The sequence below is a fragment of the Talaromyces stipitatus genome, genomic scaffold, assembly GCF_000003125.1.
Source record: "Talaromyces stipitatus ATCC 10500 scf_1105507295523 genomic scaffold, whole genome shotgun sequence".
NCBI classification, from domain to species: Eukaryota; Fungi; Ascomycota; class Eurotiomycetes; order Eurotiales; family Trichocomaceae; genus Talaromyces; species Talaromyces stipitatus.
Window position 1 is genome coordinate 4,572,477 of NW_002990113.1, and position 13,519 is coordinate 4,585,995.

The 13,519-nt window shown below is 47.3% G+C and overlaps 8 protein-coding genes across 9 annotated transcripts, besides 2 other annotated features; 5 read left to right on the forward strand and 3 right to left on the reverse strand.

The window, feature by feature from the left end:
• Positions 1-25: 25 nt before the first annotated feature.
• Positions 26-1,329, forward strand: TSTA_076210 (formamidopyrimidine-DNA glycosylase, putative; the record flags this gene model as incomplete). Its single annotated transcript, XM_002341596.1, has 2 exons — positions 26-618; positions 675-1,329. The coding sequence occupies 2 exons, from the start codon at positions 26-28 to the stop codon at positions 1,159-1,161; spliced, it is 1,080 nt and encodes a 359-aa protein (XP_002341637.1). The 3' UTR covers positions 1,162-1,329.
• Positions 1,330-1,771: 442 nt separating this feature from the next.
• TSTA_076220 (iron-sulfur cluster assembly associated protein Nar1, putative) lies at positions 1,772-3,853 on the forward strand. Of its 2 annotated transcripts, XM_002341598.1 has the most exons (3): positions 1,772-2,037; positions 2,100-3,702; positions 3,756-3,853. In XM_002341598.1, exons 1-3 carry the CDS (start codon positions 1,930-1,932, stop codon positions 3,776-3,778), a joined length of 1,734 nt encoding a protein of 577 aa, XP_002341639.1. In that variant the 5' UTR covers positions 1,772-1,929; the 3' UTR covers positions 3,779-3,853. The 2 variants fall into 2 exon arrangements, with proteins under 2 accessions (XP_002341639.1, XP_002341638.1); XM_002341597.1 differs by having other exon boundaries at positions 2,100-3,853.
• A 188-nt stretch (positions 3,854-4,041) lies between these two features.
• TSTA_076230 (metallothionein-I gene transcription activator) lies at positions 4,042-4,502 on the forward strand (the record flags this gene model as incomplete). The annotated part of the gene is made up of 2 exons (XM_002341599.1): positions 4,042-4,400; positions 4,478-4,502. Exons 1-2 carry the CDS (start codon positions 4,183-4,185, stop codon positions 4,500-4,502), a joined length of 243 nt encoding a protein of 80 aa, XP_002341640.1. The 5' UTR covers positions 4,042-4,182.
• A 119-nt stretch (positions 4,503-4,621) lies between these two features.
• Positions 4,622-6,265, reverse strand: TSTA_076240 (anthranilate phosphoribosyltransferase, putative). The gene is made up of 2 exons (XM_002341600.1): positions 5,848-6,265; positions 4,622-5,780 (listed from the first exon to the last, which is right to left on the reverse strand). Exons 1-2 carry the CDS (start codon positions 6,166-6,168, stop codon positions 4,797-4,799), a joined length of 1,305 nt encoding a protein of 434 aa, XP_002341641.1. The 5' UTR covers positions 6,169-6,265; the 3' UTR covers positions 4,622-4,796.
• Positions 5,190-5,254: a microsatellite.
• A 295-nt stretch (positions 6,266-6,560) lies between the features above and the next one.
• TSTA_076250 (uncharacterized protein) lies at positions 6,561-7,580 on the forward strand (the record flags this gene model as incomplete). Its single annotated transcript, XM_002341601.1, has 2 exons — positions 6,561-6,840; positions 6,892-7,580. The coding sequence occupies 2 exons, from the start codon at positions 6,561-6,563 to the stop codon at positions 7,578-7,580; spliced, it is 969 nt and encodes a 322-aa protein (XP_002341642.1).
• Positions 7,581-7,726: 146 nt separating this feature from the next.
• On the reverse strand, positions 7,727-9,157 carry TSTA_076260 (phosphatidylinositol phospholipase C; the record flags this gene model as incomplete). Its single annotated transcript, XM_002341602.1, has 2 exons — positions 7,727-8,763; positions 8,830-9,157. The coding sequence occupies 2 exons, from the start codon at positions 9,155-9,157 to the stop codon at positions 7,727-7,729; spliced, it is 1,365 nt and encodes a 454-aa protein (XP_002341643.1).
• A 599-nt stretch (positions 9,158-9,756) lies between these two features.
• Positions 9,757-9,777: a sequence feature (AT_rich).
• A 174-nt stretch (positions 9,778-9,951) lies between these two features.
• Positions 9,952-12,385, forward strand: TSTA_076270 (biotin-dependent 2-oxo acid dehydrogenases acyltransferase, putative). Its single transcript, XM_002341603.1, has 4 exons — positions 9,952-10,157; positions 10,214-10,317; positions 10,374-10,445; positions 10,507-12,385. Exons 1-4 carry the CDS (start codon positions 9,983-9,985, stop codon positions 11,614-11,616), a joined length of 1,461 nt encoding a protein of 486 aa, XP_002341644.1. The 5' UTR covers positions 9,952-9,982; the 3' UTR covers positions 11,617-12,385.
• TSTA_076280 (thermoresistant gluconokinase family protein) lies at positions 10,509-12,892 on the reverse strand. Its single transcript, XM_002341604.1, has 2 exons — positions 12,485-12,892; positions 10,509-12,411 (listed from the first exon to the last, which is right to left on the reverse strand). Exons 1-2 carry the CDS (start codon positions 12,746-12,748, stop codon positions 11,932-11,934), a joined length of 744 nt encoding a protein of 247 aa, XP_002341645.1. The 5' UTR covers positions 12,749-12,892; the 3' UTR covers positions 10,509-11,931.
• Positions 12,893-13,519: the final 627 nt, after the last annotated feature.

A 13,519-nucleotide genomic window follows, 5' to 3' on the forward strand; every position in this document is an offset into this window, starting at 1 on the left:
ATACCCCCCTTCGCAACAGAATATTATGCCTGAGCTCGCAGAAGTCGCGCGTATCGTGCACTTCATCCGGAAACATCTCGTGGGCAGGACACTGGCGAACGTGCAAGTGCAAAATGACGATATTGTCTATGGAAAAGCAGGCACAACCGCTGCTGAGTTTCAAAAGGCAATGCAAGGGAACAAAATCACAGGTGCTGGCCAGCAGGGTAAATATTTTTGGATCACAATGGCAAAGCCTCCCCATGTCGTGATGCATTTCGGTATGACGGGCTGGTTGAAAATCAGAAATGCCGATACATACTACTACCGTACGACCAACGCCGATGACAAAGAGTGGCCGCCGAAGTATTGGAAGTTTCTGCTTGAAACGGATGAAACACCGAAAACAGAGGCAGCATTTGTAGACCCTCGCAGATTGGCGAGGATACGGCTTGTCGATTGTCCGGCTGACGACATTCGAAAATATACTCCTCTCAGAGAGAATGGACCGGATCCCCTCACAGATAAGGATATATTGACTTTGGATTGGCTGCGGGACAAAATCAAAGGCAAAAAAGTTCCGATTAAGGCACTACTGCTTGATCAAGCCAACATTAGTGGCATCGGCAACTGGATGGGGTAAGCTCCAGCAAGTCAAAGAATTTACACTTTCGTGCATGGTCTAACAATGATAGTGATGAAATTCTGTATCATTCCAAGATACATCCGGAGCAGTATAGCAATACATTGACTAACGAGCAAATACAACAACTTCACAACTCTATTGACTACGTCTGCACGACATCTGTGCGTGTACTCGCTGATTCGGAACAATTCCCAGAGGATTGGCTTTTCAAGCATCGATGGGGCAAGGGAAAGAAGAACCAATCTTCCGCGCTTCCAAATGGTAACAAGATCGTTTTCCTTACCGTTGGCGGCCGAACTAGTGCTGTGGTACCAGCAGTTCAACGCAAGACGGGCCCGGTAGCAAAGGAAATCGACGACGAAGATACGGTGGAAGAGAAGAAGGAAAAGGTTGCTGTGAATAGCAAACGAAAGCGAACGGCTGTGAAGGAAGAGGAAGAGGAGGATGACGACAAGGATGAGGTAGCTGCACCAAAACGAAGAGCATCCAGGAAGACGAGGCCCACCACAAAAAGGAGCACTCTGGGCGGTCGATAGTCTCTTGCCCGACTAGGTTAACCATCGCCAGCTCTACGATCATCAGATGGAGCAATTTCTCAATGAACAGCGCGCGAAGATTCAACAGCAAATGGAGCAGCGCATGGCTGTTCAACGCAAGATTGATCAACGGTTTTCTGAATTAGGCACACGGTTCATTTCAATGCTTCCGGCCAGCAACAGTCTTTGAACAACTCGAATAGCTATATGTCGAAATCCGGGCGTAAAATTGTACTCTGGTGCGAGGCCATCTGTCGTTCGGGTTTAGCACTCCATAGCTTCGACAGTGAGCAGCATCGTTGACGCAGCTAGGGCTGTCAAGTTAGAAGATTTAAGGAAGGCATATTGGAAGTGACATTTTGTATCCAATTTCCGTGCACATATCAGATCGCATAGTCTTTTGGATCTTAAAAGACATTATCAGACATTTTCTTATTGCATCGCAATGATCATCAGATTAGATTTTTGAATACTTTTAAGTCGTGCAACCAATGGCCAGCGTTGTAATTAATATTATCTTGGCGCCGATTCCGGCGGGGTAGGTCGCCACTGCCGCTTCCCATCGGAGGCGAGTGACAAATCCAAGAATTCTTTTGTCATCCTGAGGCTTAAGCAACATATTTTCTGATGTTGTAATTTTCACCTTTTTCATGACGACAATTTTAATAACGCTGTCCATTAACAGTCATCAGGGTCAGCTTCTAGTATCGCCAGGAGAAGTCGTGGGCTGATCAATCGGAGCTGTCTACTCACCGCGCGTCCGTGACAATGAGCGCCATTCTGTCTGCTGATGACTTGAACGACTTTATATCTCCTGGATTAGCGTGTATCAAGCCTGTCGAATCTTTACCTCAGAAAAGTACAGCTAGCGCAGAGGTGAGAATGTGAAGGACTCTCCCCGTCAAAGAATTTTTTCTAATCAGTCACTACAATTCCAGAATGCATATGAAGTAACGACAGAAGACAAAGTCCAACCCGAGAATCAAGCTCCGACCCAGATCTCCCTTACGGATTGCCTCGCCTGTTCGGGTTGCGTTACCTCTGCCGAAGCCGTGCTGATTTCCTTACAATCTCACGCCGAAGTCCTTAATACGCTAGACGCCCATCGACCAGCGCCATTAATAGTCGCCCAAGATGGAGATATCAGTGCGTCTCGAGAGATAGAACCCAATGAACGGATATTTGTTGCTAGTGTTAGTCCGCAGGTCAGGGCGAGTTTGGCTGCGACGTACGGTATTTCCGAGCGCAAGGCGGGATATATGATTGATCAGCTTCTTCGTGGACCGCAAGGCTTACGTTCAGGAGGAAAGCATGGAAATGGGTTTACCTGGGTTATTGATACGGACGTATTGCGGCAAATGGTCCTTACACTTGCTGCTCAGGAGGTCACCGAATCCCTATCGGCACCCTCTACATGCAAGGAAAGTGGGAGGTACTCGAGCCCGAAGCGACCCATATTATCATCTGCTTGCCCTGGATGGATATGCTATGCCGAGAAAACACACCCACATGTTCTACCGCATCTTTCACGCTTGAAATCACCTCAAGCATTAGCGGGTACTTTTGTCAAGTCTATTTTAAGCCGCGCTTTGGGCATCGCTCCGTCTCAAATCTGGCATTTGGCTGTCATGCCCTGCTTTGATAAAAAGTTAGAGGCTAGTCGCGAAGAATTGACCGAAGCGGCATGGAATAAGAGCTCAAATACCTCTCAGTCTCCTGTCCGAGACGTTGATTGTGTCATTACCTCGCGCGAATTACTGATGCTGGCATCATCCCGGAACATATCACTACCATCCTTACCATTGAAACCCTTGGCTCTAGCTTATGCACCTCATTTTCCGGACTCTACTATCGACTCATTCTTATTTTCAGGCACACATACATCGAAGCAAAGTTTGGCTTACGGAACCTCCGGTGGATATCTTTACTATATACTGTCTTCGCACCAGGAAAGACACCCAGGTAGTCGAATTGAAGCGCAACGAGGACGAAACTCGGACGTTGTTGAATATTCCTTGGTGTCGGAGTCAAACGAAACAATCATGAAAGCAGCTCGCTATTACGGATTCCGCAACATTCAGAATCTTGTCCGTAAGATGAAGCCAGCTCGCGCCTCACGTTTGCCTGGTGCAAAGCGTGGAACCACTGGCTCTGGTGTGAACGGCTCTTCAGGGCTTGATTATGCATTTGTGGAAGTGATGGCATGCCCTGGTGGCTGCACCAACGGAGGCGGTCAGATTCGTCTCGAAGATGCTCGAGAAGCAAATTCTAACATGCATAATGCATCTATTGACGATTCCACTATAATGACACAGAAAAATACAACCTATGAGCAGCGTGAGTGGCTGTCGCGAGTAGATGAGGCCTACTTCTCCGCGGAGTCAGACTCTGAAGACCAAGCCAAATCTGCAGCGACTCTCACTTCACTACATCACATGGAGATCAGAACACATAATATCCTTCAGCATTGGACGAATATGACTGGAGCAAGGTTAGAAGACCTTGTATATACGACATTCCGCAAAGTGGAAAGCGATGTGGGTAAGGACAAGAACGCCAACGATACCACACGAGTTGCTGAACTTGCAGGCAAGATAGGCGGAGGTTGGTGAATTGATGGCAATTTGCATATGTAAATACCCATTTTGCATTACATAGACTACATATAAGTCAGCGATTCGATATGCTGTTCAGAAGTTGAATACGTATTAGTGTTTCTGTGTTTCTGCCGATATCGGTGGTTTCCCAAAATTCCAGGCGGCGATGGAGCCCTTCTAGAAGCTTTCCGTATACGGTTAACATATAAAGATGCCGGCGGGGGCGGTGAGTCGATAACTTTAGCACTGCAAAGTTTCTCGTAATCAAATCAATTTTATATCCATCCTCACTTCCCTCAAAGAACTTTGAATATCTCCAAATCAAATATCAATAAGCACACACATACACACGCACGCGCGCTATTTCTCAGATATCTCTCAAAATACTCTTAAAAATAGACATCACCAAAGTGAATAAAAAAAAATGTCTCGCGAAGCCTACCAAGTCCCCGCCCTCGACAACAATCAAACCGCCTTTGGCAACGGCGGTGGTGCCGGTAGCTATGGCGCTGCCCAACCTCAAGTACAGTCAGTGCGATATATCTGCGGTGAATGTGATGCGAAGTTCTCCTTGCCTCATAATGCGACCCTGCGTTGTACGGAGTGTGGACATCGGATATTGTATAAGGAGCGGACGAAGAGGTTCGTTCTTTTCTTTTCTTCTTCCATAAAGTTTTCGATTCGAGAGGAGATCTTGCTGACTTCTTTGGATGGTATAGAATCGTTCAGTTCGAGGCGCGATAAAATGACGGTTCTATGATTTTCTCGCCGGGGTTTTGATGGTCGCATTTACCACTCCGGTTCTTTCGTCTGTTACTACGCATTCATATGGCGCGTTTGGTTTCTCTGGATTTTTTTTTTCTGAATTATACCTGATGGTCATGAAAGGAGTCATATTAAAAATACAAAATATCTTTTTGCCTTCATGAAAAATTCCCCATAGGTCCATTTCCTGGATCTTAAATTCCCTGAAATAAGGTTCATATATACCATTTTATCGGCTTATCCAAGTCCTTGGAATTTACTCCGCTGTCTCACTCACAGCCGATTCGTGGCTTCTATAAATTGCTCTAAACTCCTCAGAGCCTGGCCGCTTGTGATCGCATATCGCGCTCGCCTAACACCTTCCTTCCAGCGACCACCGCCTGGTCCACGCTCCGTGATGACTTTACCGTCATCTCCAGGACCCATATTGCTAGTCTCAGCTTCACATATTCCGGACGTCACCAATAGTGCAGCTGTGTTCATGAGGATAAAGTGCATCAGAGGATCTTCTGGGTCCAGCTCATTGCGCAAAATACTCATAAGCTTTGCTGCATTTTGTTTGGGCAGTTTCTTGGTGTACACGTCCGTTATGGGATGGGTTGGGAAGCCGAAATCTTTAGGGTGGAGTTGGAAGATGTCGAGCTTGGTGAGTGTCCGAGGCACGGAGTCTTCATCATCATCATCCTCGTCGGCCTCGTCATCGTCGTCGTTGTTGGCTGCATCGTCTTTGTATGTCGGGTTAGGGTATTCAGAGAGCCTCCAGCAATTCGTGGGCCCAGCACAGCTTATTTCGTCCATATCTTCCTCACCACAGATAACGAGAGCTTTCTTCGATCCTCCTAACCTTAAAGCTTCAATGAAAACAGGGCCTAGACTCTGATAGGCAACACCAACGACTCGAGCTTCTAGCGCCCAGTCCACAGGATTGGCCAGAGGTCCCATGAGATTGAAAATAGTACGAATACCTAGACCACGACGAACGGGATCCGCATATTTCATGCCTTGGTGGAAATTGGGAGCGAAAAGGAAAGTGTAATTGGTCTCTTCGAGCACTTTGGCAATATCGTTTGCTTGAATGGCTGAAATCTTCGGCGGTACGGGGAGGATGCAGTTCAGGACGTCTGCTGAGCCGGAAAAGGAGGTTTGGGAGCGATTGCCATGTTTGGCTATCATCAACAGAGCAGATGCGATGATCGATGAGGTCGTAGAGACGTTGAAGGTTGAATGGGAGTCGCCGCCTGTGCCAACAATGTCACACTAGTTAAATGAATTGTAGCATTAGTCTCTGATATTTTTCTACTCCAATTGGTGCAGAGCAGCATACCAATCCTCCTCTATACTCTCCTTCTCTTCTACCTCTCGATTTGACAACAGCTCTCAATGCAGGCCTGTCAACGGTGCTGGCAGCTTCCCTCATACGATTCGAGCACAGCGCAATGACTTTTGAGTCACGATCCAATCCGGTGGAATGTAGAAGAGTCAGCAGAGCAGTTGTCTGTATGATGGACAGCCTATCCTCGAATATCAGCGCAAAAGCCGCGGCGATTTCTTCCGCTGATACTTGGACTTTTGCGACATCGGGGTATGCAAGGCGTTGGAGGAGGGGTGAAATCGAGACTGGCTCTGGTTTGGCGGTTTCAGCCATGATGAGTCAAGTTGAAGAGAATGTCCAGACTCGAAAAAGTAAAGAAAGACTCTTATATTCTCTTAATTGACAATCTTGTAATCTGACAATGGGAGCGCGGGGTATGTAGATATTCGGTGTGCTCATACTGTGACTCAGGCGGATCTTAGCGGCAGAATGGACATGCCTGTATTCTGATATCCTATTGGCTGCCGTGGGATGTCGGCCTTCTTTATAGTGGCAGAAACTCACCGCCGGCGCATCAGCACAAACTTTATGAAGCTTTTCTTGATCAGCTAAGATCGGGTATTCTGCAACACTTTTGCCCGTCATTCTGTCGGCCAATTGTTTATCATCGCTCTGCAATCCCGTGGTCTACAATTGTTGTAGGGTGTCATTAGGTGATCATCATAATGCCTCCTCGTCTGCAACTCTCGTCCACACATATTCCCCGGCCGGTACGGACGCAGAAACGCCTAACAGGACAACAAAATGTGGTGATATACAACACTCGATATGCAAGCACCGAAACAGCCGCCACCGCTTCGTCTGCTGTTGTTCCTCCTCCCTCGTTGGAACAAGTCAAGAGAAACCCAGCTCCTATCGCTCGAACTTCCTCCGTTCAACCTCCTTCTCACAGACGACCCGAAGCACGCCGCTCGCAACTCCTTCGACAATACACATCACTTGTCCGTACAGCGCCTTTGATGGTCTTTTTTCAACATAACAATTTGCAGTCTATAGAATGGACCGCAATTCGTCGTGAATTGACACAGGCTTTGAGGAAAGTCGATGAACAACAAACCTCTGAGGGGCGAAGTACGACTCCATTGGCACCGCATGTGAAACTACAAATCATTCAGACGAGTATCTTTGAAGTTGCTTTACGCATTGTTGATTATTTCCGGCCGGAGAGCGTTACGGGAAAGATTGCAGCAGAGGAAGATATCCTTCTACACGATCTTTCCAGTACCGTACACAATGCCGTACGACATATGAAGGGCAAGCATGAACTGACAACCGTCTTATCCGGTCCGCTTGCCGTTCTTACACTCCCCAGTGTATCGCCGGAGCATCTCAAGGCCGCTCTTTCAATTCTCGCACCCAAGGCGACGGGGTTCTCTGCGCCTCCGCGCAAGGCTAACCCCGGATACCATGAATTGACAGTCCAAGACGGGTTACAGAAGCTGATGCTTGTTGCGGCCCGAGTAGATGGCCGAGTATTCGATATTGAAGGCACGAAATGGGTCGGTAGTATTGAGAGCGGTATTGATGGTCTTCGTGCTCAACTCGTCCATGCATTGCAAGCCATCGGTGCTAGTGTTACGTCCACATTGGAAGGTGCTGGTAAGAGTTTGTATCTTACCATGGAAAGCCGGAGGAGCGTGTTGGAGGAGGAGCAGAATGGCGGTGAGAAAAAGGAGGAATCTTAACTTGTATGATTAACTACTTTCCATCTGTACCATACTTTTATATATCAATTTTGGCATTGCATTTGTGCAGTTTGATTAGTTATCTAATTCACCTAGCCGTCAACTCACTACCTCGATCTTTGTTCCGATGGGGGCGTGATTGCAGATCAGTTCTCCCTTAACTTCAGTTTCGCATTCATACCCACAATGCACCTCACAAGATCCCAATCACCATCCAACCCAACCCAGTCAGTCACCAGAGTACCGGTTCCCCAGTCTCCGTCGGGATGATCGCAATGGTTCAAGCAGAGATACTTGACAGTAGCCGGATTGAGCTTAGCAGCGATCTTCTCAGGCCATGTCTGAGTTTTCCAGAAATTGCTCGCACTCAAGAAATTGACGAAGAACGGATACTTTTGATTCGGGTCGCCACGACCAAACGGGTAACGAGCCGCACCTGCTCGGGCGATGTGCTCATTGACGTATTGGATCTTCTTGTCGATGTTTTGAGTCTCTAGGACTTCGTAGAAATCCTGGATGCAGAGTTCTCCGCCCGGACAGGTTGCATTCGGGGTGTTGTCGGCCCAACCGCTACCGTCGATGCCGAAACCTCTTCCTTCATGTTCCTCCTTCTGTGGCTCGTCGATATTGTAGCGTCTCACAAGGACGACTTTGCCTCGGACTTCACCTAGGGTTGGCATCCTCGGGTCAGTGTACCACCGGCTTTCAGGGGTTGCGTAGTGATCGCGGATAATGCGACTGAGTTGCTCATCCGTGGCCTTGCCAGTGCCCTCTCTCTTCAGAGAGATAATAAGAGTCTCGGAAGGGTTGCGATCGAGAAACTCATTCACAACATTGAAGAGGTCCCTGAAATACTTGTTTCCAGTGAGAGAGATAGGAAAGGCGCTATGGACGAGGATCAACTCGTCTCTGGAAGGATCTTCGGGATACTGAGGTTGCACCCGGATATCGAAAAACCGCACACCGTTCTCTAGCTGCTCCTTTGGACTGGCTGCCTGACAACGCACTGAGGGAGGCGCAACATGGCAGGTAGGGGAGTTATGCGTGCCGGGAATCGACAGGGAGGAAAGCATGGTATCATCCCGTAGTTCGCGCATCCATGCATTGAGTTGTGCTGAAGAGAAGATAGCAAGACAACCCTCCTGTGTGACATAGACGCCTGTGAATCGATGACGGGGGTTGTCTGTCAAGCACCGCATCTCGGCCGATTCGACTGTCGGGACAGGAACGGTAATAAGGTGTTGCTCACCGTCAACCTCGAAGGTCAGACGTAGGCGCTCCTTATCATCATTCTCGAATGTTTTGACGTCTGTCCTGTTGGTACCGAATGGATCAATGCGAATACTAACATCCTGGTGAGCAAATGGTTGCGCATCCGGAGGAAGTGGTTGAGCAGTGTTAGATGCACGAGTCACATTTGTCGCGGCGTCGGTCACCATGCGCGTGAAGTTTTTGGCCATTGTCCCAAAGGCCTGGATTCCATCTTCCTTGCGCTTCTCTTGCGGGGGGAAGCGCTCAATGGTTTTCAACTCCAGTGGAGTTGAAGTGAGGTTGCGAATGGTCAATGGCTGGGCCATTCTGTGGTATTTACTGTATGGTACTTGATATACAATGATTGATAATGTGTGAATGAGAGGGAATTGCAAAGAAAGGAGGATATGGAGAGATCAACTCAGATTATTGGGGGGCATCGAGAGGTGGAGATGCATCGTACAGCCTCCACGAGCGCCAATCAAGTCAGCTGTCTTGTGCTTGGCGAGTTCATCGCGCGAGCAGCGATCTGATCCGGTAAGGCTGTCTCGTGGATCTATATGAGTAAATCTATTTGTGTCAACTGGGTTCTTCTCGGCCTAGATACTAGATCTAGTTAGTGGCCTCAGGCACCCAGGCTGCGGGGTGGACAATGAACCTGTGGAGTCTATCTCCAACAATCACAAGAAAATTCATACAAATGGCGATTTCAGTAATTCGATGATGTTCAATGATAAAACAGAGGTAATTTTCCAGCAGTTAAAATATCATCGAGGCATTTCAGAGAACGCGCTTCGCTTCTTTAATCTCGTCGTCTTTGTCGCGCAAGATTAATATGCTGGAGACCTCCTGGCGGTTATAGTGTACACTTATCAAATTCTCCACGGTGTATTCCGTTCTTCTAGTGGTCTTCAGTAGTGCCTAGAAATATATATATATATATTTTCGTAAATTTTTGCATTGAGGTGGTTAACTGAGGAGAAGCAAGCGATAAGAGCTCGGCTACCATCGGCCGCCTGATAACGCCCTTTCCTCCTCGTCTAACCGCTTTACTCCGCTGCTCATTGACAATAATAACAGGAACATAAGCGACTGATTTTCTTTCTTTTTCTCTCCTTTCAGTGGCACTATATGAATCTGTATTCGGCGACATGATCATGATGAGGTCCTTGGGTCACTCAAGTCGACTCCTATGTCGCAGCGTCTCTCGCGGCACGCGTCCAATTACTCCAGCATTTTTGAATTTGGACCGTCATCGTCGAGCGTTTCATGGTTCTACTGCTTTCTGGGGGGTCAGGTCACAAGTCTTGAAGGATGTTGGAGAGGGTGAATCTATGATTGAGTGCTCTAGTATGATAAATGGCTAATTGACTATCGTCTAGGGATAACGGAGGTCCAGATCATACAGTGGTACGTCGAAGAGGGCGCACATGTGGAGGAATGGAAACCTCTGTGCCAATACCAGTCTGACAAGGCTGTTGATGATGTGTGTATTTGTCTGTGCATAGTTTAGGGGTGTTGAAGTAGCTGATTGTTTTGAAGATTACATCGAGATATGCCGGCGTCATCAAGAAGCTTCACTTTCAGACAGACGACACTGTCCCAACAGGAAGGGTGAGTCTCTCACTCTGATCCCAAGATACATTCTGAAATACCTGTACTGACTGCTTTACAGGCGCTCTGTGACATCGAGGTTGATGATGCGCTATATCCAGACGACAATATCCCTGCACAAGCAACGAACAAAGAACCGGCCAAACCAGATACAGAGGAGCCAGCTACAGTCAGCGAGAATGTTCAACCTACGGAGACTCGTATTGAAGTCACATCTGAGCAAAAGGAAAACTCACCGTCAAGATATGCATCGCTCGCAACACCTGCCGTGCGCGGGATGCTCAAAACACATAACCTCAACATCCTCGATATAACAGGGACCGGCAAAGATGGGCGAGTACTTAAGGAAGATGTCCTGAGATTTATCTCTGAGAGAGATCAACTCCGAACGACAGGCGCAACAGCATCTGTAGTACCCCCCAGTACAGCTACCAGAGCATTGGCATCAAGCGATTCACCACAAGTCGAAACTACACAACCACTAACCTACATTCAATCACAAATGTTCAAGACCATGACCAAATCATTAACCATCCCTCATCTCCTATACGCTGACGAACTCAATATCAACACCATGACCGCCCTTCGACGCAAGCTCGCCAGCGACCCAAACAACACTCAAAAAGTGACATCACTAGCTTTCATCGTCAAAGCAGTCTCTCTAGCTCTTGAAGAATATCCCATCCTCAACGCCAAAGTCGATATATCAGATCCCTCTGCACCAAAACTGATAATGCGCGTAAATCACAACATCGGCATCGGCATGGATACACCCCAGGGCCTCATAGTACCCAATATCAAAAACGTCGGCGCCAAATCAATTTTTGAAATTGCCGCTGAAATCTCCCGATTAAGCGCATTGGGTAAGGAAGGTAAACTCAAACCTGCCGATATCACGGGAGGAACCATCACGGTATCCAACATTGGTAATATAGGGGGTACATACCTGGCACCAGTGATTGTGCCGACGGAAGTGGCTATATTAGGTGTTGGACGATCGAGGATACTCCCCGTCTTTGATGCGAATGGTCAAGTGACCAAGGGGGAAATTGTGAATTTTAGTTGGAGTGCGGATCATAGGGTTATTGATGGTGCTACGATGGCGAGGATGGCGAGCAAGGTTAAGGAGTATGTGGAGTCACCGGATAAGATGTTGATACGATTGCGATGAATGTATACATGATTTATTTAAACTTGCATAGATTTAATTGCATATCATGTTTCAGTCCAGGATTATGTTAATCATGAGGATATGGAACGATCTCGCTGCAATCGCTATAATTCGACCGAAACTGCCAGTAAAGCAACTACCTTGATACTCAGAAGTTCAAACATCATACTATCTAACCAAAAGCACAAACCGAAATATACCAACACAGTTGGTAGCCAATGACCCCTATCCGCGGCTAAAAACTCCGGACGCTATATCCGCTATGTTTCATGCTGATAGAAATAAGAGATCGACAAATAGAATAAGAAAAGGCTATCAATTATATTCCGCAAGTTTCTTCGAAACGGCCTCCGACACCTGCTTTCGAACCTCATCAGGAGGCACCGAAACATTAATGACAATGACATCCTTCTCATCGGAGGGATCCTCCAAAGCCTCGAATTGAGAATGCACCATATTACTCTTCATGTAGTGACTTGAGCGACTATTTACACGGTCCATAAGAGTCTTCTCGTCGGCTTTGAGATAGATGAAGTGAATGCGAAGGGATGGGTTGTAGTATTCGGCGACACGGATGACGTCGCGATATTTGAGTTTGAGGGCGGAGCAGGACATGATTACTCCTGTTGGCGGAGCAGGGGTTCCATCGCTCATGTTGGTGGTGGAGGTATCTGCTGCTGGTTTCGAGAGGATGTCAACGGCGGCGTCGCGGAGGGATATGAGCCAGTCCCATCGATCTGCGTCTGTAAGGGGTATGCCGTTGGCCATCTTATCTTTATTGGATTGCGGGTGGAACTGTCGGGTGTCACTCAGATTAGCTACGTTGTACAATCGCGCATCGTGGAGAAGCTCAAAAAGAAAAACGTACATCATCCCCCTCCAAAAAGGGTAGTCCCATCTCAGCTTGAAGATTCTTTGCAACGGTCGTCTTGCCTGACCCTGCGGGTCCTGTCACTATCCAGATATGCTGCAGCGACTCTCCGGAAGACATATTCTGGCTGTAACTGCGATAATATGGCTCTGGACGCGTAGATTGTTGCTGTTGTGTTTGTTGCCTGGTATATCCACCAAAGAGGTTGGAATTCAGTCCATTCGACGTTGTCGTCGAAGATTTATCGTTTGCAGAAAGCATCTTGATTCTTCTCTTGGTAACCTTGGAACTAATGTGTTGATTGGATCCGTGGAAATGTGAACCAATGTGTATAGTTCATAAACCTCTCCCCCGCTCAATCAAGTTTATGAGTCAATTGCGCCTTCCTCCTGTTCTCGCTGGGTTCTTGATCTGACTGGTGCAACAATAAATGTGAGTTGGACGTGCTCGGATTATGGATTGCGCAGCGAATAGCTCTGCTTTCTGTCCCGGATAATTACAGACGAGTCTATTCTGGTTGGGAAACAGGCTGATACCGCAGGATATATGTCATATACGAGTGACTCGGTTTAGCGGTTCTCGAAATATATTCAACTGAAGTGAGGCTGCTAACGTAGGATTGAAGTCGAGAAATTGAGAAAAAGAGAAACAAAATTATTTATTCAAGAAAGGCAGGAGAGCAGATCTGGTAATATATACCTCCGTACCGGGGGGGTACACCGTTTAAATTACGGTCCCCCATACCATTTACCGATTTTCCTTGGTCGAGTTCCAGGACAGTGGAGTGTCTTCCGACGGTGTGGTAAGCAATGCAGCATCCACTCCAGTCTGGATATGACGATATATCAAGACGTCATAGTGAATTATTGTTTTGTGACCGCCAAATCACGATAAGATAACAAAAATTTACTCTTCGACTGACACATGACTCATTGCATTGATAGCTTACTCTCCATTTGATATTCTTCAGCAGAAAGAGTGAGATATGCGATACTTACAAGGGGTGTAACAATCATGCAGAGCTAAGAGCCT

Excerpts from the sequence above, each read along its gene's own strand:
- TSTA_076280 (XM_002341604.1), bottom strand. The coding sequence starts at position 12,748 with ATGCTTTCTGCAAACGATAAATCTTCGACGACAACGTCGAATGGACTG. Across the intron at positions 12,412-12,484 it reads CCTTTTTGGAGGGGGATGAT|TTCCACCCGCAATCCAATAA; the intron begins GTACGTTTTTCT and ends GACACCCGACAG.
- TSTA_076220 (XM_002341597.1), top strand. The coding sequence starts at position 1,930 with ATGAGCGCCATTCTGTCTGCTGATGACTTGAACGACTTTATATCTCCT. Across the intron at positions 2,038-2,099 it reads AAAGTACAGCTAGCGCAGAG|AATGCATATGAAGTAACGAC; the intron begins GTGAGAATGTGA and ends CTACAATTCCAG.
- TSTA_076270 (XM_002341603.1), top strand. The coding sequence starts at position 9,983 with ATGATCATGATGAGGTCCTTGGGTCACTCAAGTCGACTCCTATGTCGC. Across the intron at positions 10,318-10,373 it reads CTGACAAGGCTGTTGATGAT|ATTACATCGAGATATGCCGG; the intron begins GTGTGTATTTGT and ends ATTGTTTTGAAG. Across the intron at positions 10,446-10,506 it reads ACACTGTCCCAACAGGAAGG|GCGCTCTGTGACATCGAGGT; the intron begins GTGAGTCTCTCA and ends ACTGCTTTACAG.
- TSTA_076240 (XM_002341600.1), bottom strand. The coding sequence starts at position 6,168 with ATGGCTGAAACCGCCAAACCAGAGCCAGTCTCGATTTCACCCCTCCTC. Across the intron at positions 5,781-5,847 it reads GAGAGTATAGAGGAGGATTG|TGTGACATTGTTGGCACAGG; the intron begins GTATGCTGCTCT and ends TCATTTAACTAG.